The sequence below is a fragment of the Littorina saxatilis genome, linkage group LG17, assembly GCF_037325665.1.
Source record: "Littorina saxatilis isolate snail1 linkage group LG17, US_GU_Lsax_2.0, whole genome shotgun sequence".
Classification (NCBI taxonomy): Eukaryota; Metazoa; Mollusca; class Gastropoda; order Littorinimorpha; family Littorinidae; genus Littorina; species Littorina saxatilis.
Window position 1 is genome coordinate 43,488,345 of NC_090261.1, and position 22,883 is coordinate 43,511,227.

Here is a 22,883-nt window from a genome sequence, read left to right on the forward strand (position 1 = left end):
AGGTCTTTCATGTGCTACAGCTGTGGCAAGGGGGTGGGACATTGATGTTGTCTCCGAGTCATCACATAAAGTTGACCCATGTCTGTCCCAGTCTGGTTTCGAACCAGTGACCTGAGAATCACAAGATCAATGCTCTACCAACAGAGCTACCAGGCCCCCATGGATTACAAATATGAAAAAAACATGTTTTTTGTGTGTGCAGAACGAGAAGTGTTGGCAGGAGGCAGTACTACGGCTATGAGCAGTGCCTCTGGTTGGGCGGGCTGGGCAGTGACAGGAATGTCTTCTCTCACGTCCAAAATCTACAGCAAGGCAGCTCAAAAAAGAAAGCCAGCTCCTTCTACAGGTACAGTAGACTGTGCGGCTCTTTGTGAATGTTTTGTTCTGTCAATTCAATTTTCAATTAAGTTACTACTTTTGTTAGTTTTTTTTAACGTTTTTTTGCACACCTCTTTGTCATTTGGAAACTTTTATTGTTCTTCTTGGTATAAACAACACAACATATCACGGCTGTTCCTAGCTTGTGTTTTAGGTTGAGTTAAAAATAGCCCAGCAGAGGGAATAGTTTGGCTACCAACAGCTGCAGCTAGCACACTGTTAAGCTCGCTTGCCTGTTATACCCAACTGCTTCCGCGCTATACTGGGAGATTGGCCTTCTCAGTGCATAGCACTCCGAGAGCTACCGTATTTTACGGACTATAAGGCGCAACTTTTTTTCTCAATCTTGACCCCTGCGGCTTATTGAACAGAAGCGCCCTATGTGTTGTTAAAATAGAAATCCCTGGCCAAGTTTCATCTCAGACATCAAAGAGACCGCCTGAGTACCAGTCAAACAACTTGTGATAATGCATGTTTCAGCTACTAGTACCGTAAAATCCCTAGCAAACGCCCAGTATCTAGCAAACGCCCATCCTCCACTTTTGGCCAAAAGTTATGCAGAGGGGTCCATACCTAGCAAACGCCCACCCCGTTTTTTTACAAATTTGCTTAAAGACAGTCGGCCTCCTTTATCTACGATTTGTGCACACTGTTCGATGGTTCGCCTTTGGGGGGGGGGGGGGGGGGGGGGGGGGGAGGAATAAAGACCTACAGCGCAAGGCGATAAAATTGGCAGGTGCTTTTAATGTGCAAGGCTTTGTAGCATCAGACTTGTGGCTCAAGCGCTGGAAACTGCGCCACACGGTTTCTTCTCGACGAGGAACCACTGCCAGCCAAAGGCAAAGGGTCCCTGCCGACTTCGAAGATCAACTTCTTCAATTCCGTCGAAATATTCTGCGACTTTGTAATCGCCATGACTGCCATCTGTCCAATGAAATGAACATGGACCACACGATGATTCGGGTCGGTTTCACCAAACCTTTTAAAGATGACATCAGAGACAGCTGGGTTGAGTGGATGAGAGAAGCAAGACCACCGACAGCTGCTGGCAACCTCAAGCAGCCTAGAATGCAAGACGTCATCAACTGGGTCAGCAAGGCGTGGGAGAACATACGACCTGAAACGATCATTACGTCCTTTCTCAGGTGCGCAATTTCAAACGCCATGGACGGTTCCCAGGATGATAAAATACTTCAGTGGTTTCCAGATGAAATCGGCGCTATCCTGCCTCGCGATCACGGCAATGGAGATGCTCCAGAAGAAGCTGAGAGTGGAGACGACAGTGAAGACGATGATGTTGACTTCGAAGGACTAGAATGAGCCCAGTATCATCAACCCTACCAGATCTCCAAACAAGAGAAGAAACTGTGTTTGTGCTGACGTTATTCTGAGAATTAGAAGAATCAAGGTCACTTGTGTTCTTCTTCTTTTTTTTTTCTATCACAGAACTTTGATCTTTATTTGTGTAAACAAACGGTGTGTTTATTTTTAATTAGAATTGCATAAATCACTTGGTTGTATCACTTTTTTTCTCTCGTGAAAATGTGATGACACTTTATCTTGCAAAGGGGTGTATACCTAGCAAACGCCCACCCCCTACTTTTACCCGAAATCTGTGCGGAGGGGGGGTGGGCGTTTGCTAGGGATTATACGGTACTACCCTGGCCAAGTTCCTTCTCAAGACATCAAAGAGACCGCCCCATAGCTTAAACTGGGTCACTGACCGGTGCAGGGAGTGCTTCCCTGGCCAAGTTTCCTCTCAAGACATAAATAGACTGCCCCCCATAGATTCTTCTTCTTCTGCGTTCGATAGCCCCCCATAGATAAAGCTGGGTCATTGACCCCGGGGAAGAAGGTCCTGTCTGTAAACAAGGCCACCCAGCTGTCACAAAAGACCTGCCTTTGATCTCTGACCGCACACCAGTGTTTCTTCTCAGACATAAAAGGAGACCGACCCTCTCATAGATCATAGATAAAACTCAGTCATTGACCCTGGTGCAGGGAAAGTTTCCTCTCAGATTTGAAAGGGGAACCACTTCTCATAGCTAAAACTGGGTCATTGACGCCCGGGAAGAAGGTCCATGTCTGTAAACAAGGCCACCCGGCTATCACAATGGACCTGCCTTTGATCTCGCCGCACACACAGAGCACAAATATTTCCACTCTGTATTCTTCCTTTGATGTGCGGCTTATAGACCGGAAGCGCCTAATGTGATGTTTTTTTCTCAATTTTACCTCAAAAGTGGGGGTTGCGCCCTATATAACGAAGCGCCTTATAGTCCCGAAAGTACGGTACTAGCTGCTGTGTTATCTCTGCTGTGGGGAAAGGATGGGTGCTAAAAATAGCCTGGAGCTAGAGTAGCAGACCTGAAGACCTTTGAACAGCCGTGATATGTTTGTGGAACTAGAGTAAATGCCAGCACATAATGTACTCATTTTCTGTCTAAGCAATGCTCTCAATCATTCAAACATTTTTGAAGGTGCATGTTAAAGTATAATTCATTTATTATGTGTAGCTTGAATTTAAAATTGCACATGTATTATCATACTTAAGAGAGATTTACATATGAAACATGACAGCTCAAAATTGCCTGATGAAAATCTCCGTTCTTTAAAAATGTTTCCAGGTAATAAATTACTACCAGGATTGACAAAGGCTTGCTAGTTGCAATTGTTAATGCCATCGTTAAAGGCCTGGTGTGAACAATATCAAACATGTTTTACAGGAGGAGAATCCCAATCCAGCGCTGGTCCTCCAAAAGCACAGTCTCCCAAGGACCCCAGAGTACCTCCTGCAAGAACAGACACAGACAGAGAGTTGCTAGGCAACAAAGGAGAAGAGCTAGAGGGAGGAGGATGGGATGACGAAGGCTGGGGAGACATGGAGGTGAGTGTATTATAAGTTTTGAGGGGCGGAGAGAGTGGATGGGCGAGTTGTTTTGTAGAGTCAATGTGTAAGCTGCATATATTCAGTGGAACCCCCCCCCCCCCCCTCCCCCAAGACCCACCAGTTTAAGAATTCCTCACTTTTGACACCTTGCTGTTCCTGATTTTCTGTTCATAACCTCTGTAAATATGACTCCTTTTTAAGACTCCCTCCCGTTTAACCCCTTCACTGCCCAGCACGTACTAGGTACGTGGTCATGTTTGGTTTGTCATACGCCCATACACGTACTAGGTACGTGGCATTTACATCAGCACTTTTCAGGACATTTGTGAAAACTAAATGGGAGGTAACCACTGTCCAACTTCTTGTAGGGGTTTAAACACAGTTCTTTCCCATTGACCGTTCAGATAAGTTAGTACCACGTAGTGAAAACTTTTTTAGAAGTTTTTTCCGATCTATAACATTCAAAATGGCGGCCGAAAGTCGGACATCAACTCGTAGACCCTGTTTTCAAATGATACAGTGTTCTGGAAGCTCTACAAGAAGTGATTTATGGATTACCACACAGAAGAATACTGTTATGGGCTGTAATGTGAGTACCTGATGTTTGACACCAGTTTTAGCTGTGTTTTCTGCGGTTTTACGTGCTGCAGTGTGTGTGTGAAAGTTTGGAAACTGTAATTTTTGACAAAAATGGTCATTATATCGATTTTTACTATAACAATCACAAACAAAGTCCAATGATCATGTTATCACATAATAGCCAAGGGTGTAAGCAAACCACATGCCAAAGATCTAAGAGATATCTCAATAAATGATTGAGCAGTGAACAGATTAGTGAACCTACCGAAGAAAGCGAAATTTGCCCTGGCGCACAGCAATACCAAAATGCTGTTATACTGTGGCAGTGAAGGGGTTAAGATTTATGCAGTCGTAAAAACCTGGTTTTACTGTGTTCCTGTCTCAGCTGCGGACAATAATGTTGTGTTTTGGTATCGCTTGTAGTACAATTTTAAGCAGCAACATTTTTTTTTTATAATGATGGAAGCAAACTGGAGTGGTAACGGATCTAACTGATAGTTGTTTCATTTACTTTGTGGAATGAAATTTGTGTTTGTGTCTGTGAATAACAGGATATTTCCCAGAGTCTCCCAACATTGTCCGCTCAAATGGGTGCTGATGCTGCTGACAACGATGACGATGGTTGGGATAAGGACGAAGACTGGGGAAGCCTTGATGATGTGCCCGTAGAAAAAGTAAGTGATAATAGGTACTTTGTTTACAATTCATCGTTAGTAGATGGATGTGGGTTTTGTTTTTGTGTGTGGGCGAGGATGTAGCTCAGTCGGCAGCTCGCTGGATTTGTATCCAGTTGGCCGCTGTCAGCGTGAGTTCGTCCACACGTTCGGCGAGAGATTTATTTCTCAGAGTCAACTTTGTGTGCAGACTCTCCTCGGTGTCCAAACACCTCCGTGTGTACACGCAAGCACAAGACTAAGTGCGCACGAAGAAGATCCTGTAATCCATGTCAGAGTTCGGTGGGTTATAGAAACACGAAAATACCCAGCATGCTTCCTCCGAAAGCAGCGTATGGCTGCCTAAATGGCGGGGTAAAAACGGTCATACACGTAAAATTCCACTCGTGCAAACCACGAGTGCACGTGGGAGTTTCAGCCCACGAACGCAGAAGAAGAAGAAGAAGTTTTTGTGTGTGTGGTTTTTGAGTCACTTGAGAAAAAGTGACTCTATGTAATCGGTCAGTGTTAGTCTGTCCGGCCGGCCGTCCGGCCGGCCGGCCGTCCGTAGACACCACCTTAACGTTGGACTTTTCTCGGAAACTATCAAAGCGATCGGGCTCATATTTTGTTTAGTCGTGACCTCCAATGACCTCTACACTTTAACGATGGTTTCGTTGACCTTTGACCTTTTTCAAGGTCACAGGTCAGCGTCAAAGGAAAAATTAGACATTTTATATCTTTGACAAAGTTCATCGGATGTGATTGAAACTTTGTAGGATTATTCTTTACATCAAAGTATTTACATCTGTAGCCTTTTACGAACGTTATCAGAAAAACAAGGGAGATAACTAGCCTTTTCTGTTCGGCAACACACAACTTAACGTTGGGCTTTTCTCGGAAACTATAAAAGTGACCGGGCTCAAATTTTATGTGAACGTGACTCCCAGTGACCTCTACACTTTGACGTCTGCTTTGGTGACCTTTGACCTTTTTCAAGGTCACAGGTATGTCTTGAAGGAAAAAAATTGAAATATCATATCTCTGAAACTATTCATCGGATTTGATTCAAACTTTATAGGATTATTCTTTACATCAAATTATTTACATCTGTATTGTGTTGTGAATAGCAATTTCTTCCTGTCCATCTGATGCCTCATATAATATTCAGAACTGCGAAAGTGACTCGATCGAGCGTTTGCTCTTCTTGTTTTTTAGGGGGGGGGGGGGGGGGGGGGTCATAACCAATGAAATGTAATTAAAATATATATTAAAATGACAGTTCTCAAATTATATTAAATTACATATTCTTACTCCAATTCTCATAAATGCATTGACTTCAGTCTCACATGCTAGATGTCGAAAAACCACTCAAATTACCTGCCCTTAGAAGGGTGGTAACCAAGTTAAAAAGAGACGCCATAGCCGTTACTATGCACTGGCCTTGCTCGGTTACCCATAACACCCTGCGCACCACGTGAGCGCCAGCATCCGGAATAATCATTCTCGACTTTCGACAGCACACGGTGGACGTGTCGATTTTTGTCACTCACTTTTGGCCTTCGCATGCCGGCTTGTCCGTGAAACTAGCTGTTTCTTGTGGGTCTACCTGTCCATCTACCTTTTGGTGAGATCTTTCTGTTTTTGTTTGGTTGATAGCTTTTTGTTTTGAACAGGCACGCAGAGTTTTTTTGTTCTGGGTGACTGTTTTTCGTCGGTTTTAAAATGGCCGACAACAAAGCTAAACTTAGCACGAGACTGAAAGGAGACAAGGCTCTTAGCCCTGTTAAAAAAGCTAAACCTAAGAGTAAACCTAAGAACGTGGATTTGCCTATCATGCGGGTCCAAGATCCGTCAAATAGCACTTCTTTTGATGTTCCTATCCCTCCAAGGGCGGTTTCAGGTCCTCCTCAGCTCGCTTCCCCTGATGGGGTTAATCAGCCTGGGCCTTCAGCCTTAGGCACCTTAAAGACTGAATTGTTTGAATTTATTTCGCAGCAGTTCGCGTCCCGTTCTGGGGTTCCTCCTCGGCCACCGGCGGTAGGGGATCCTTCCTCCCTAGCTCGGCTGGGGTTGTCGTCGTCTGCGACTTTGACTGATGGTGGGGGTGGCCGCGCGGCCATTCCTTCTTCGCACTGGCCTGGTGCACCTGACCTGTTCGGTTCAACCCTCACTGCCTCTGGTAGTGCGGCGGTTGCTCTGGAACACTCTCTCCATAAGGAGAGAGGGTCTTCCCCCTGTCTGTCTCTTCCCGCTCACCTTGCTTTTAGCACAGCTGAGTCGGGCAGTCAGCCCTCTTACCGTTTGGGAGAGGAAGGGGGGGGGGGGGGGTATGGTAAGTCACAGCCTGGGCTTGTTCCCACTCTACCTCATTGGGGGCAGGGGGCAGGGGGCTGTGTCAGCGGCCCACCCTTTCCCGCCCTCGGGGCGGGATTGGGTGGGGGCTGGGGTAGCGACCCACTCTTTCCCGCCCTACGGGCAGGATCGGGTGGGCGCTGTCGGACTGGCGTCTCAGTCTGTCCCGCTATTGTCCTCTGCTAGCAGCCGCCCCCCTCCCCAGTTGGGGTGGGTGGATGGTGGGGCTACAGGACTCCAGCAAGTTGATGGGTGGGGGCGGCCGTTTACGGTCACGTCTCACACTCCGTCTTACCCCTCTCAGGGGTCGTTTGCTGCAGCGACGGGCCACCTCCCTCCTCACTCGGGGTGCGGGGTAGCTCAATCTGGTCAGACCGGTTTTGTCGGCTGGGGCCAGGCTCCCGCACAGCAGTCGGGGAACAATGGGCCTGACGCGGCTTTGTTCGGCGCCCCCGTCCACCCTTCTTCTCGGCAGGGTGCTGTGCCGGCTGTCTACTCTTCTTCCCCTTTGGGGAAAGGGAGTGGTGGTGGTTGGCAAGCGGGGTCGGAGCACGCTTTTGATTCTTCTGTCTCCCCTCCTTTGTGTGGTGACACATTGGATGGTGGGGACTCGGATTCTTCTGTGGAAGAAGAGGAGTTTGTAGCCTTGCCTACTGGGTTTAGACAAGCTATGAGGTGAGCGGCTTCAGTGGCAGCGAAATATTTCCCGGAGGGGGTGGTGGATTCAGGCCAGGGTGTCTCTTTCCCCCCCCCTTCTGCTGCGGACGATTTTCGGCCCTCGCGGGATGAATCACAATCGTTTCGTTTTGTGGAATCTCCCGCCGTGGCTTATCACATGTCGCAACTTTTGGCTCGGCCGGCTCCTCAGGGGAGCGGTCTTTTGCCTACTCCCCTTCCTTTGTTGCATGCGCATGGTCCAGCGCCTCCTTCTGCTAGCCCATGGCTGGCTTCGAACGCACAGTCCACTTCTTTTTCTCCGTTAGTGCAGAAAAAGTTGGACTGGAGTGTGAAGTCTAGGAACTTTGTTCAGACTTTTGCTTTACCAAGGGCAACATTTCCGATTCCGCCTGAGTTGGTTGCTTTGTTGCCCAAACAACCCTCCGCAAAGGAGGGAGTTTCGTTCTCGGATTCTTCTCTCTCCTCACTTGAGGAGTTGGGTAGGCTTGATCTTGAGTTGGCTTCTATGGCTGAGACTCTGCTTCGGGCTCTCACACGAGCGGTTGCAGCTTCTTTGGAGCCTTTTAGGCTCAGAGAGGATGCCTCAGCCAGTGACATCTCCACATTGCTTGCGGCTCTGGGGATGGTGAACTCTGAGAGGATGAGCATGTCAGCAAAGCTGTATGCTCATGCTGTCTTTTCCCGGCGTGATCTGCTTCTCTCTCAAGCAGGGTTTTCACACCAGTCTACGGTGGACTCGCTTCGTTCCTCTCCTTTCGTTGAGGGCTCTCTTCTTGGGAGAGTGGCCCTTGACGCAAGGCAGCAGGAAGTTCAGGAGGCTAAAGACAGACATCTTGTGGGATTTTCCTTTAAAATCCCAAAGAAGTCTCAGTCTTCTCAGCCTTTCAGGAGCAAGAAGCAGCACAGCTCCTCTCGCCCTAAAGAACAAGGGGATAAGGCGGCGTCTAAGGGTGCTCCTTATCCAAAGAAATCTTTGTTCGGAAAGGGAAGGGGGGGGGGGGGGGGCGCGAAAGCCCTCCCCCCAATGAGACGCTCCCAATCACATCAACCCTGTACCCCCCACTCTTGTTGTGGCAGGGGGCCCCTCCAGGGCTCTATCTGCTTGGCAGGCGTCAGTGCACAGCCAGTGGATAGTGGGGGTGGTGCGATCGGGATTCCGGTTTTTGTGGGAGGAAGACAAGGCTCGCTTGACCAGGGAGCCTCCTCCCTTTCGTTTCCCGGCCAGTCAGGAGGCCAGGACTGTCATAGAGACGGAGATCATTTCTCTTTTGGCCAAGAAGGCAATAGAGGAGATTGTCGATCATGCCTCTCCCGGGTTGTTCTCGATCTTTCGCTGCTGAGCAAGTTCCTTCGGAAGATCAAGTTTCGAATGGAGACCCCGGCTTCGGTCAGGGAGGCTCTTCGTCGGGGAGATTGGGTGACCTCGGTGGATTTAACGGACACTTACTTTCACATCCTTATGCATCAAGCAGACAGGAAGTGGCTCCGTTTCCGCCGGGGTCATCGGATTTTTCAGTTCAGGGCTCTGCCCTTTGGACTTTCTCTGGCGCCATGGGTTTACGATGGTGATCAGACAGCTGTCCGCCCTGATCAGGCAGAGAGGGATACGATCATAGTCTCCGCGAAATATCTCCCGGGCAGGCTCAATGCACTGGCGGACTCGCTCAGCAGGTCCTCTCAGGTGTTGCACACGGAGTGGACCATCACTCACAGGGCTCTCCAGGGCCTGTGGGGTCAGGTGGAAAAGCCTATGATCGATCTGTTTGCAACCAGGTTCTCCAAGAGGCTTCTGATTTTTGTGTCCCCCTTTCGGGACACGGAGGCTTGGCGAAGCAATGCAATGGAGTTCTCGTGGGTAGGCCTTCAGGCCTACTCGTTCCCCCCCTTTCCTCTGCTCAGCAGAGTGGTGCGGAAAGCCGAGCTGGAACGTCCAGATCTTCTGCTGGTAGCCCCCATGTGGCCATCGCAGCATTGGTTTCCAGATCTGCTGCTTCTGGCAAAGGGTCCTCCGATTCCTCTAAACCTGGTGCGGGGAGAGCTCGTTCAGCCAAGAACAGGCATTCCGCACAACGCCCCGCAGGCCCTTTGCCTACATGGCTGGAGGTTGTGAGGACGGAGTTAAGAAAATCTGGCGCGTCAGATTTGACGCTGGATTTAGTCCATAAAGCGCATAGGTCTTCCACTTCCTCAGTCTATGGCTCGCATTGGTCTGCTTGGGCCAAGTGGTGTAGAGAGTCTGGGGTCAACGCCTTGGCTCCTCGCTCTCTCCAGGTTGCGAATCACCTCTCTTTTTTGTTATATGAAATCTTATATCGCGCGCGTATCTCCAGACTCGGACTCAAGGCGCAGGGATCTATTTTTTGTCCGCTCAGGGCAGCTCGGCCTCTTCTTTGAGAGTCAGGCGTTCAGCGATATCTGCTTCTTGAAGCAGATAGGCAGATCTATTCAAGTCAATGGGGTGATCGCTAGTGTGATAAAAGGGGCCGCTCTTCAAGAGGTGAAGAGACGTACCCCTGTCCCTGCTTGGGATTTGTTTTTGGTTTGGGATTTTTTGCGTTCTTCGGCCTTTGAGCCTTTACAGGCTGCCAGTTTGCTGAATTTAACGCGCAAGACTTTGTTCTTTCTTCTCCTGGCCACTGCTCGTAGGGGCAGTGAAATTCATGCCCTTTCGGGTATGCCAGAGGATATCGCGTTTGAGCGTGATGGTTCGGTGTCGCTGCATTTTTGGCCTGGCTTCCTGGCTAAAAATCAGAAGCCAGGCCAAGCTCCGCCGGTGATTCAAGTCCCCCCTCTTGGGACTATTCTTGCCCCGGGTGATCCTGATTTAGCCAACTGCCCGCTTAGAGCCTTGAGATCCTACCTCTCTCGCACTAGATCGATTAGAGCTAAAAGTCAGAAGCTCATGTTTATATCTCTGAACACAAAGCGTGATAAAGATATTTCTAAATTGACGCTCACAAGATGGGTTGCGACTCTCATTCGGCAGGCATATGAGTGGTGGCTCGCTCAAGAAGGGGGGGGGGGGGCGTTCAGTCCTTCCTCTGTCCTCGGCTCTGGTCCATGAGTCCAGAGCTTGGGCTTCCTCTATCGCCGTTTTGCGTTCTGGTCGCCTAGGCGAAGTTTTGCAAACGGCCTACTGGAGATCTGATGATGTGTTCATCAGTTTTTATCTTCGGGATATCTCCTGCACTCGGCTTGACGGCTCCAGTTTCTTGCCGGCCTTGGTCGCTGCAGGACAGGTTCTTTCAAGGACATAAGTAAGTTTCAAGTTCCCTCCACCTTTAGGAGGAATCTGCATTTATGAGAATTGGAGTAAGAATATGTAATTTAATGGAAAATTTCTGGAGTAAATTTTCATTTGATTAATATACTTACCTAATTCTCATAGTTAATACCCTCCCATCCATCCCCGCTACTTAATATCCTTGGGGTGTTTGAGTAGTCTTGAATGATTATTCCGGATGCTGGCGCTCACGTGGTGCGCAGGGTGTTATGGGTAACCGAGCAAGGTCAGTGCATAGGAACGGCTATGGCGTCTCTTTTTAGCTTGGTTACCACCCTTCCAAGGGCAGGTAATTTGAGTGGTTTTTCGACATCTAGCATGTGAGACTGAAGTCAATGCATTTATGAGAATTGGGTAAGTATATTAATCAAATGAAAATTTACTTTAGAAATTTTCCATTAACATCAAAGTCTGAAGCAAGAAACAAAACAAAAAACTGAAAGCTATATTTTTTGCAGTGAGAAATACTGTCAAGGTCTGTTACTTTAAACTTAAAACCCACTGAGACACAGTCATCTCTTTTACGGTAATGAACATGTTTTTGATGAAGAACTGAAAGAGATGTAAACAATATGAGGATGTACGTGCCAGGTATGGTGTGTTTATGTACTGTAATGTTCTTCTGTAATGCTCTCATCCTTCAAGAGGATTTGATCCTTATTAAGTTATTGTCCTTTGTTTCCTTGTCACAGCCAAAAGCTACCGGAGGAATGTCATTATTAGCCAAGTCTAAACCAGCCACTTTTGACAGCTGGGGTGAAGATGACTTCATGCCAGAAGACAGTGGGATGACACCTGTCAGTCAGTATGACTGGGGAAGCAACGACGTAGAGGATGAATTCTTTTCGTCTGTAGCCAGCCCTAGAAAGGTGAGACGTTCAGTGGGGGAGGGGCTTAGGTGGGAGGGAGAGAGAGTCTGTCTGTACCTCATTCTTTTTTACATTTAGTCAAGTTTTGACTAAATGTTTTAACATAGAGGGGGGAATCGAGACAAGGGTCGTGGTGTATGTGTGTGTGTGTGTGTGTGTGTGCAGAGCGATTCAGACTAAACTACTGGGCCGATCTTTATGAAATTTGACATGAGAGTTCCTGGGTATGATATCCCCGGACGTTTTTTTCATTTTTTCGATAAATACGAAGGCCGGGGTTTGGTATTGCATTTCAGCTTGGTGGCTTAAAAACTAATGAGTGAGTTTGGTCATTAAAAATCGGAAACTTGTAATTAAAATTATTTTTTTATTAAACGATCCAAAAACAATTTCATTTTATTCTTCGTCATTTTCTGATTCCAAAAACAAATACATATGCTATATTTGGATTAAAAACAATCTCTGAAAATTAAAAATATAAAAATTATGATCAAAATTAAATTTCCAAAATCGATTTAAAAACTATTTCATCTTATTCCTTGTCGGTTCCTGATTCCAAAAACATATAGATATGATATGTTTGGATTAAAAACACGCTCAGAAAGTTAAAACGAAGAGAGGTACAGTAAAGCGTGCAATGAAGCACAGCGCAACCGCTGCCGCGCCAAACAGGCTCGTCACTTTCACTGCCTTTTGCACTAGCGGCGGACTACGTTCAGTTTCATTCTGTGAGTTCCACAGCTTGACTAAATGTAGTAATTTTGCCTTACGCGACTTGTTCTTTCTGTCCCCTGCTCCCCCTGGTTGAATTTTTGTGAAGTCACAGTAGAACTAGGACAACACTTCTACTGAAGACACATGGGCACACTTTTGTGTTTCTAGCTTATATTAGAATGCACTCTGTCATGAACAACCTTTATCATCTTAGTGGCAGATTGGGTGAAACCGTTCACAGCATAAGCCTTGGTCACCCTCTAAAAATCTACCAGTTTACTAGGATATCGCTTCAAAAGAAGACACATTGGCAAATATTCGTGTTCCATGTTTATATTGGAATGCACCTGGTCATGAACAATCTTTTGTCAACTTAGTGGCAGCCGTTCACAACATAAACCTTGGTCACCCTCGTAAAATCTACCAGTTTTCTTACATTTGAGCAGAAATACTTACTGTACTATTTTCATCCTACAGCCACAGTCCAAACAGAACCGTCCCACGCCTCCGAAGTCCACCTCGTCTCGTTCCACTCCGTCCCGCGACAGTCCAGCCAGGTCCACAGCATCGTCAGCATCATCATCGACGACACAAGAGCGCACGAAGCCAGAGGGCATGGGCAGTGCGTCAGGGGCAGGTGGCTGGGACGACGCTGGTGGTGACGGATGGGGCGGTGACGACTGGGGAGCTGTCGACACTGGTGAGATTAAATTACATATTCTTACTCCGAATCACATAAAAGCATTGACGCAGTCTTACATGCTAAAGGTCTGAAAAAGGCTACCCGTCTTAAACAATTTTAAAGGGGAGCAACCCAACACAAAAAGTGTAAATACAGGCATGGCAATGACCACCTACCCGGGGAGTTACCTCCCATCCGGGTTACGTGACGTCACTTCCCCTGTAAACACCACGTGTAACTTCATACGACATTTCAGCCTACAGCAGAGAGGTCGTCGAATTTTTTTGGCTCCGTGTGTGGCTGAGTGCGGGTGTTTGTAAGGACACCCACCGGCCGCCTAACCCGTCTTAACGGCTTGCCTTTACGTGTTTGGTGAGCTCTTTCCATTTTGGTCATTATTTTGACAAGAATGTTGTTGTAGTTGCTGACTTTTCGTCCGTTTTGCGGACTTGTGAAAAAATTTTCAGTAACGCATTTTGGGGCTCCGTGTTTGCTTGTCAGCTTGGCTGACGGCGAATGTGGCACGGCCTATACTTTGGTTAGGTAATCCTTATTTTACCTCTTTACTTGCCTTCTGCTTTGTTAGTTGGTAAGCGCTTCCTTTTTTAGTCATTAGTTTGACAGGAAGTTTGTTGTAGTTGCTAAATTTTTCGTCCGTTTGGACTTGTTAATTTTCAGTAACTCTTTGTTTTGCCGCCTGTTGTCTGCGTCAGCGCGTCTGACGGTGAGATAACATGGTTAGGTGTGTGTCATTGGTCTTTCAGACCATTGGCATTTGTTGTTGTTTCGTACTAAGCATGTATAACCGCTTTGTCCGTTACTTATTCTGCCCCAAATGAATTTGGGGGGCAGTTTAGCACGTCTGTGACGTGTCTTGCTTCTTGCTTTCCCTCTCTTGGCATCGGAGCGCGGCGCTCTGGTGTCTATACTGTTTGCTCTCTTTTTCCAGAGTTTCGCAGTTTGGGAGGGAAGATTGCAGCTTCACACGCCGTCTCCAGCGTTGTACTTCCGCCGGCGGCGGGTGACGGCCGCTCTTTGGCTTCCTGTCGGCCACGGCTTTCGGTCGCGGGCCTTCAGCTGCGTCTGCTGCCTCCTTGGGGGGCATGGACGGTAAGTCGAACTGCTCCACTGGCTCTCGTGAAGCCACCGGACGCTCTCTTTCGAGCAACAGTTCTTGGTCGCAGGCTCACTACCTGCAAACTTCCTGCCCGTCAGGATATGCTGCTCGTCATAGTTCCGATCGTATAGCGAGTAGGGCTATGACTGAGCAATGGCGGCTTCCGCTTGCGGGAGTCGCGTTTCCGGGTTTACCCGGAGGCGAAGGTCAATCTGGCACACCCACGAAGGTCCCTGCTGGTGTCGACTGCAAAACTTCCTGCTAGTCAGGATATGCTGCTCTTTCTAGGCCTGATCGCACAGCGTGTACGGCCGTGACTGAGCAATGGCGGCTTCCGCTTGCGGGAGTCGCGTTTCCGGGTTTACCCGGAGGCGAAGGTCAATCTGGCACACCCACGAAGGTCCCTGCTGGTGTCGACTGCAAAACTTCCTGCTAGTCAGGATATGCTGCTCTTTCTAGGCCTGATCGCACAGCGTGTACGGCCGTGACTGAGCAAGGGCGGCTTCCGCTTGCGGGAGTCGCGTTTCCGGGTTTTCCCGGAAGCGAAGGTCAATCTGGCACACCCACGAAGGTCCCTGCTGGTGTCGACTGTGGATTGGCCTTCGGGCCACCGGCCCCAGTCCTCGCAGCAGACGCTGCCGCTGTATGCGGCTTCGTCCGTTGCTTAATCTTCTGCTCTTTCTAAGCCAGTTTGCATTGCTTACACGGCTGTGAATAGGCAAGGGCGGCTTCCGTTTTCGGGAGTCGCGTTTACGGGTTTTCCCGAAAACGAAGGTCCTCCATCCCGTGCACTCACAGAGGTCATGACTGGGGTTGACCGTTGACTGGTCTTCGGGCGTTCTGGCCTCGGCCTTTGTCATCGCAACAGGCGTTTCCGTTTATGCGGCTTCGTCCGTTGCTTTTCTGGCTCCGCCCGGAGTTGCCGTTCCTCCCCCTGCTGCTCCTATACGGAGGGCAGTGAGTGAGGAACAGGATACGTCCTACGGACATCCGGACAGTCTTCATTCCGGTTTACCGGGAGCATAGGTCCTCCTTTGCGATTACACTGTGTGTCTCTACTGGAGTTGACCGCGGACTAGCCTACGGGCGTTCGGTCTTCTGTCCTCAGTCCACGCAACATTTGCTTCCGCATTGTGCGGTTTTGTCTGTTGCGTTTCCGGCTTTGTCCGGATGCTTTGTTCTTCTTCCTAACACTGTTAGCGAAGTGAGGAACATCGGCTGGCCTATGGGCATGCAGGCTTTCAGCCTCGGCCGGGACGGTAGTCACTTCACTGGTCGGGTGTTGCGTCTACTGTCTATTCAGTTCTGGTGGCTTCGGATGTTACCTCCTCTTTGTCTTACCCTCTTATGGGAGGGGTGAGACAGGACGGTTTCCGGTTGAACGGATTTCCGGTTTTCCGGTTATCCTGTTCAGTAGCTTTCCACTGGCAACTGTGACTTCGGTCAGTGTCAGTTCTCTGGGCTATTCTGTTATACAGGCTTTAGCCAGAGACCAGACACGTTCTGTCGAATCTCTCGGCTTCTCTCAAGGCCTCGATGGAGATTACTTCCAGATTTTTTATGGAGGGACATTGGCTTCCTCTTTGGTTGCATTCAGCGATGTCGGACTTCCGTTCCGCGAAGGAGGAGTTTTTTCCTACTTCCGGTTCGATAGTCACCTTCAATGTGGGTACCATCTTCCGCGGGTTTTGGCTGGCCATCTCCTACCGGAAGTGGTATCCACGGGTTCCGGTTCTGCTACTCGGTTTTCACGGGTCAGTTCCGGAACAAGCACAGCCTCGGCTGTCTTCGGCTACACAGGCTTCGTCTTTTGTTTCTTCCTGTCATAGGAAGTTCTCTTGGCCGAAGCCGGGTCGGATTTTGCTGACGTCTTTGCTCTTCCGCGTACACCTTAATGGGAACGCAGGAATTTAGAGGATTTTGGACGTCAGTTTTTGGAATTTGCCTCTTTTTCGGGGATGATCATCAGAGCGCTCTCGCGCTCTTTCCTGGAGTCACTGAACATTCCACGCTTAGTTTGTATCAGGACTCTGATGGCATCTCCACTCGTTTAGCCTAGCTAGGGCGAACGAAGAACAAAGAGGCTGTCCTCCCTTCACCTCTCTTTATAGTCGGGTGTAGGGAGGACTTGTTTCTCTCGCATGCTCAGGTCTCTGAGCAGGCTAGGAGGGACAATTGGGCTTTGACCGGAGTAGAGGGACCTGCTTTTTGAACTTCGGTGTTTTTACCAGAAAAGAAAAGTAGATCCCGTGGGATAGAGATCAGCGGATCTCTGACTTCTCTCTACAAGGGTTAAAGCAGAGCTGGCCTCCTCACGGGAAGCAGGCTCAGGCCTCGGGACGTTTTCAGCAGGCGGCCATTGGGCAGTCTCTGTCTGATTCTCGAGGATTAGATCTCCTTTGGGCAGGGAGAAGGGCAGCCTTAGCAGCAAGCCTCTCTCCCCAAGGAAGTGCCCCCGGTCACACCCCCCCCCCCCCTCCGCCCTCCACTTTGGTGAGGGCGGGGCGGGTCTTCTCCTTGCAAGTTTTCATTGGATGGTCTCTGTACACAGCCAATAGTTTGTGGGAGTGGTGAGGTCGGGGGACTCCCGTTGATCTAATGAGTGCATATTTGTTTATGCGTCAGCCGATCCTTTCACAGTGATCTAGGCCCATCAGTCGAGCACCCGCTGAGGTCTCTTCTGGTCGGTGCTAGCGCTGTCCTTCGGTTTTACAGCTTCAGGCCTCAGTTGTGTAACAGCGGTTCAGCCACGGGCTGCTGCAGTGGCACTTCCGGTTTTACCGGAGAGGTTGTTTCTTTCACAGACGCTTCATAGGTACGTCTGAGTTTCGGAACAGCGGCTGACCTTAGGGCATCCAGGGTTTTTTAGCCTCGGCTGGTGCAACAGCCATTCCACCTGTGGGCGGGATGGTTGTTGTTTTCCCTGTTCTTGTGGCTTCGGACTTCGACTTTCTTTCCTTTATTTCATCTTAGGCAGGAGATGAGATAGGACGATTTCCGTTTGAGTGGGGCTGCTGTTTTCAGGCTTCCCCGTTCTTCTCAGTTTGCCACAAGCTGCTGGACTTGGTCCTGCGCGTCTTTCGCAGAGTCTGACTCCGTCCTTCTCTAGCGATCAGACGTGTTCTGGTGTTTCGTCCAAACTTAAGTTGCGCTTGAGTTGGCCTCGGAAGTAACATTCAGTTTTTCCTGAGGGGACATTGTCTTTGGCAATGCTTGTTGGAGGAGTCATTCTTTGTGGCTTATCTCCTCTCTCAGGTTTTTGGCTACGAAGTTTACTTGGGGTTTTTGAATTTCCTTCATTTACCTTCAAGCAGACTGTTCTGTAACACTCTGGCTTTTAGTCATTGTGTTTTGGGTCACCGGTCACTTCAGCAGCAGTCGTCCGCGACAGCTGCTTCCAGTTTCGGCCGGAAGTAAGAGGTTCACTGGCTAGTGCACAGGCTACTGTCACGTCCGGTTCGAGCTTCGACTTACGTCAGCAGTCGTCCGCGACAGCTGCTTCCAGCTTCGGCCGGAAGTAAGAGGTTCACCAGCTAGTGCACAGGCTACTGTCACGTTCGGTTCGAACTTCGACTTATGTCAGCAGTCGTCCGCGACAGCTGTTTCCAGTTTCGGCCGGAAGTAAGAGGTTCACTGGCTAGTGTACAGGTTACTGTCACGTCCGGTTCGAGCTTCGACTTACGTCAGCAGTCGTCCGCGACAGCTGCTTCCAGCTTCGGCCGGAAGTAAGAGGTTCACCGGCTAGTGCACAGGCTACTGTCACGCCCGGTTCGAGCTTCGACTTACGTCAGCAGTCGTCCACGACAGCTGCTTCCAGTTTCGGCTGGAAGTAAGAGGTTCACAGACTTGGGCTTCACGCCATTCCTAAGTTTGATTACTTTGGCGTGATCGTCTTATGGTCGCCGCGAGGTTTGTCCCTCACCTCACTGATCGGACTACCTTACGCATAGATCGTTTTTCGGTGCATGGGCATTTCCTTCCATCCGAAAGGGGGGGGGGGGGGCAGCTTGTCTTTCCCTCTCTACTCGGCTCGGCTTTATCCAAGGCTGGGTTCTCTTTCTGGGTCGCTTGGTCCAGGAGATTGGAAGAAGTGCTGGGCACACATTTCTGGCTCTCTGATGTCGTCTTTCGCAACTTATGCCTGAGAGACATCACGACTGTCAATCAGGATAGTTCTCAGGTCCTTTTCTGCTTTTTGGCAGCGGGCCAGTTCCTGGCAAGGGTTAGAGTGAGTTCGTTTTTCTTTCTCACTGGGCCCTTTTCCTGACCTTTTGGCAGCAGGCCAGGTTTTTGGCAAGGTTTTAAGAGTGTGTTTGGTTTTTCATTCCCACCGCCTTGTTGAAGCTATCTGCTTTTATGTGATTCGGAGTAAGAATATGTAATTTAATCGAAAATTTTTAAGTAAATTTTCATTTCATTAATATACTTACCCGAATCACATAGTGTATTCCCTCCCGCCAACCCCGCATATGATTTTTTAGTCTATTAAGTCGTATGAAGTTACACGTGGTGTTTACAGGGGAAGTGACGTCACGTAACCCGGATGGGAGGTAACTCCCCGGGTAGGTGGTCATTGCCATGCCTGTATTTACACTTTTTGTGTTGGGTTGCTCCCCTTTAAAATTGTTTAAGACGGGTAGCCTTTTTCAGACCTTTAGCATGTAAGACTGCGTCAATGCTTTTATGTGATTCGGGTAAGTATATTAATGAAATGAAAATTTACTTAAAAATTTTCGATTTTGATACGGAGAGAGATTGAGCCTGAACTTTATTTGACAAGGATAAAGATTTAAGGCTTGGCCTTTTCTTACTATCTGTCCTTGGGACGCACAAACACACAATAAAGCAAATTTAAAAAAGAAAAAGTGTGGGGGGGGGGGGGATGATGATGATACATGTGTGGTATTTCAAAAATATTCAAAATATAAAATGCACAATATAACAATATAGACAGAGAAGGAAGAACAGCTGACAGGATAAAAGTGGGAATTACTGATTTTATTTGTAATGGGGCAGTGCAATAAAAGAGGAGCTATGGATGTTGGAACGACTTCTTGGAGAAAGAGGTGTAGGGTTGCGAGGCTTGAGAGGTTTTGCTATGTAGCATAATGAAATGGAGACAAGTCTTGTTATGTGGCACTTTACGGTTTAGTGGGGGTTGGCTAGCAGTGGAGGGGTGGGAGGGAGAGAGGGCGAATAATTCGGGGTCGGATGAGAGTTGAGAGGCTGGAAAGCAGGGAGAGGTTTTGCTATGTAGCATGATGAGATGTAATGGAGACAAGTCTTGGTATGTGGCACGTTAGATTTAATGGGGTTTGCAGGATGGGGGTCGGAGAGCAGTGAGGGATAGTAGGGAGAGAGGGGGAATAATTTGGGGAGGGATGAGTGGATGGAAGAGGGTTGTCATGTAACATGACACTGTAGAAAGAGATTGTGGAGTTTGGACAGAGCTGTCAGAGGGAAAGAGGGATGAGCATCAATGTATAGACAAAAGTGATTTTGTGTGTGAGTTTCTCTGTTGAAAATGGGAAATCAAATGTCAACATGGAAATGATACTAGGATTAATCTGTGAAGTTTGGAAAAGAAAGGAATAACTTAAAAGAAAGAGAGAGCAGGAGTGAAGAGAATGTGAGAAGAGAAAAATCAAGATATGGCAAATGGACCAATCATTAGTTGATCTAGTTTGCAGTTGATTTAAACCTGCAATATTTATGAAGAAAAAAATATTTAAGAAACAAATCTAGACCTGTTGAATTACATTGTGTGTGTGTTTTTAGGTACAGATGAGTCTGAAGCAGATCGAAAGAAGAGGGAGCGAGAAGAAAAACGAGTGCAACGCCAAAAAGAACTTCAGGAAAAACGAGAAGCAAAGAAAGGCGGAGGAGCCTTAAAACTTGGGGCCAAAAAACTAGGATAATTTGTTTGTTTGTAAATAACAATCGTGAAATCAGCACAGACTTTCCTTTCACAAATGATCAAATCATGTAGTACAGTTGAAGGCTAAAGAGCCTGAAAAAGAGAAAGGGTGATAAGGTAGGACAGAAATAATACAGACAAACATAAACAACTTGCCTTGAAGCATGTGTATTTTTGTTCAATACATTTTCTTAGTTTAAAATCATCAGTAGTAATGGTTAAATGCTTTTCTTATTTATCTCATTTGGTGCTGCATTAGTTTTTGCATCAGATTTAAGGTGTCCGGTAATACAAGTTGCAAGTGTTGAAATCTTTTTGCTTTTAAAATATGCCTGGGGCTTTAAATTTAGGACTTAAATGTTAACATTTTTGCTACATTTTTTGTGGTTTCGCTAATTCAAAGATTTTTTAAAACTTTGTTACATGTACATTCATTTTTTGAGAAGTTTGACTACACTGTGTACATTAGTTTTCTTGGTACATGTTCACCTATATTGAAATGAGAGTCTAAGCCAAGTTAAAAAAAAAAAAAAAAGACTTATGATGGATAACTTGAATGTAAATAGTCCGTGAAATAGAGTTGGGAGTTCATAGTTTTGGAAATAGGTTGCACATGAGCACATTTTCTGTGTAATTAACAACTAGTGTATCACAATCTCACAAACACAATGTTGTGAAGCTGAATTGTGGGATTTACACAAAGTCTAATGGTATGAACAGTCTATATCATGAAATATGTCTGTAGCTTGCTGGAAAATCCAAGTTTTAAGTATTTATTAGGCTTATGTACTGGTGTGTTCTTTAAGCATCTAACCTCCCATATCAACCCTAATTCAATTGTAAGTTATCGAAACATTCTGTATTTGCTTTGATAAAATTCAAAATACTTTATAAACAGTTGAGGGGTTCAGTGTAGATCATAATTTGTGCAATACATGTACTCTTCAGGTCATGGGTCCACCACCAGGATGCGCTAGAGGTTTCTGCGCAAAGAAAATGTTACAAGCCTTTATGCTGAGAATGGTGCAGTTTACTTTTGTCAACCTCAGAGCTGTTATTTGTATTCAATTGTGCATTGGTGACAAAACCCTTGAATTTTTCACAGTAAGTTTAGAATATTAACCCTTACACTGGTGCAATTCTGTAACACATGTTACATAGCCACTGGTGATTTAACAGAGAGAAAAATAAAGAAAAACGGTCATATAGGTTTTCGCATCCATGGGAGGTAATCGGAACCGACCAAACAGACTGCGCTAGTAGCGCGACATATGTCGTGACAACCAGGTGACAGTATACGTAAAGTAGCGCGACATATGTCGCGACAACCAGCCTAAGGGTCAATAAGAAAAAGGTGTGGTAACGCCTAGATCAAAAGCTTACAATGCGTCTCTGATTCAATTCATACAATAAGAGTAGGTAAATGTCAGTAGTATGACGCAATTGAAAAATCCACTGTACTTATGCTCAAAAAGTGCGGCGCAGACATGTACATGTACATTAAATTGTTTGCTACATATGTTGGCACTGTTGTGGTTTCATATTTCCACAGCTGCTGTTCTTTTGTTTCTTGAATGTTTAAGGAATGTGTCAGCATTTTTAAATGGAACAGCATGCATACAATCAGGTCTTCAGATGTCTGGATCATTGGCCCCTTTGGTTTATATTTGAACACCTTAAGCATACATCTATTATGTTTGCGTATGAATGAAGTAGACGGAATGGGTTGTCACCGATATTTCAACAGCTGTGATGCATATAATCTGAGTGCGAGTAATTTATGTGAGCGTATTAATTGCAGATATATTGTTTGTTAGTGGCAATTGCAGCTGGAATTGTGGTGTCTTAGTTTTTCAGCTGATTTGCTGGTGGTTTTGTTTAAGGTGTAGTCTGGTACTGTTTAGTGCCAAAGTCTTGTACGTATGCATTTGACACTTGGAAAAGAATATGGTTGCAAGTCAGTGCTTGTCATTAGATACACTTCTCTCATCAAAGTTACTTTTGGTTCCATTTGGGAATGAAAAGTCACAAAAGGCAATAAATTTAACCACCCAAAGTATTTGTTAATTTCAATGTGGATTATGGACAATCTATTTTTCACTTATTAATGTATGTATGTGTGAAATGAAAGCACACACACACACACACTTTAACATAACCCACATCATTTGGAATGTGTTTGGAGAGAAGCATTATTGTAGATATGTTTTGATCTTGTTAACTTTGGTAGTTTCGCTTTCAACCACACTTTGTTAATAAGAAATGCGATTTGTTTTACATCTGTCGAATGGTAATTCTCAGAGCTACTAACTTAGCAAGTATCCCTTGTAAAAGTATCATTAAATGCAAGTTACTTAAAAGTACGAGTGGTGAGAAAATGACTGAATGTTACGTTATGTAGCAATGTGCAATAGAAAAAGTATTTATCTTACATCATGATACTTGTACTTTAATTCTTGTGCGGCAGAATGCAACACGTTGAAGCATGTTTGTTCATCACTGTGTATATTACATGTATAAATGTACAGTGCTTGGAAACCATCAGTTACACACCCTCATTTTCCTTATGTACAGATTTCAGCAAATACATTTCATCAAATGCTGTTGAACTGTTGGTGATTAAAAATCAAACATATTCTTGTTTGTTCAAATGGTTAGTGTGTGTGTGTGTGTGTGTGAGAGAGAGAGAGAGAGAAAGAGGAACTGCAATTGTTCATGTATTTGTTCTCTGACATTTGATGGCAGTGTGTGACTCTTGGCTTGAATTG

At 46.7% G+C, this 22,883-nt stretch overlaps 1 protein-coding gene across 1 annotated transcript in view; it reads left to right on the plus strand.

Annotated features, from left to right (window-relative positions):
* LOC138953087 (N-terminal kinase-like protein) overlaps positions 1-22,751 on the plus strand; it is a 33,576-nt gene extending 10,825 nt beyond the window's left edge. Inside the window, exons 15-20 of the mRNA XM_070324866.1 lie at positions 203-346; positions 3,105-3,265; positions 4,399-4,521; positions 11,509-11,685; positions 12,877-13,099; positions 19,977-22,751. Coding sequence (XP_070180967.1) covers positions 203-346; positions 3,105-3,265; positions 4,399-4,521; positions 11,509-11,685; positions 12,877-13,099; positions 19,977-20,116 — 968 coding nt within the window. The 3' untranslated portion in view covers positions 20,117-22,751. The remainder of the gene's footprint in view (positions 1-202; positions 347-3,104; positions 3,266-4,398; positions 4,522-11,508; positions 11,686-12,876; positions 13,100-19,976) is intronic.
* The last annotated feature ends 132 nt before the right edge of the window (positions 22,752-22,883 follow it).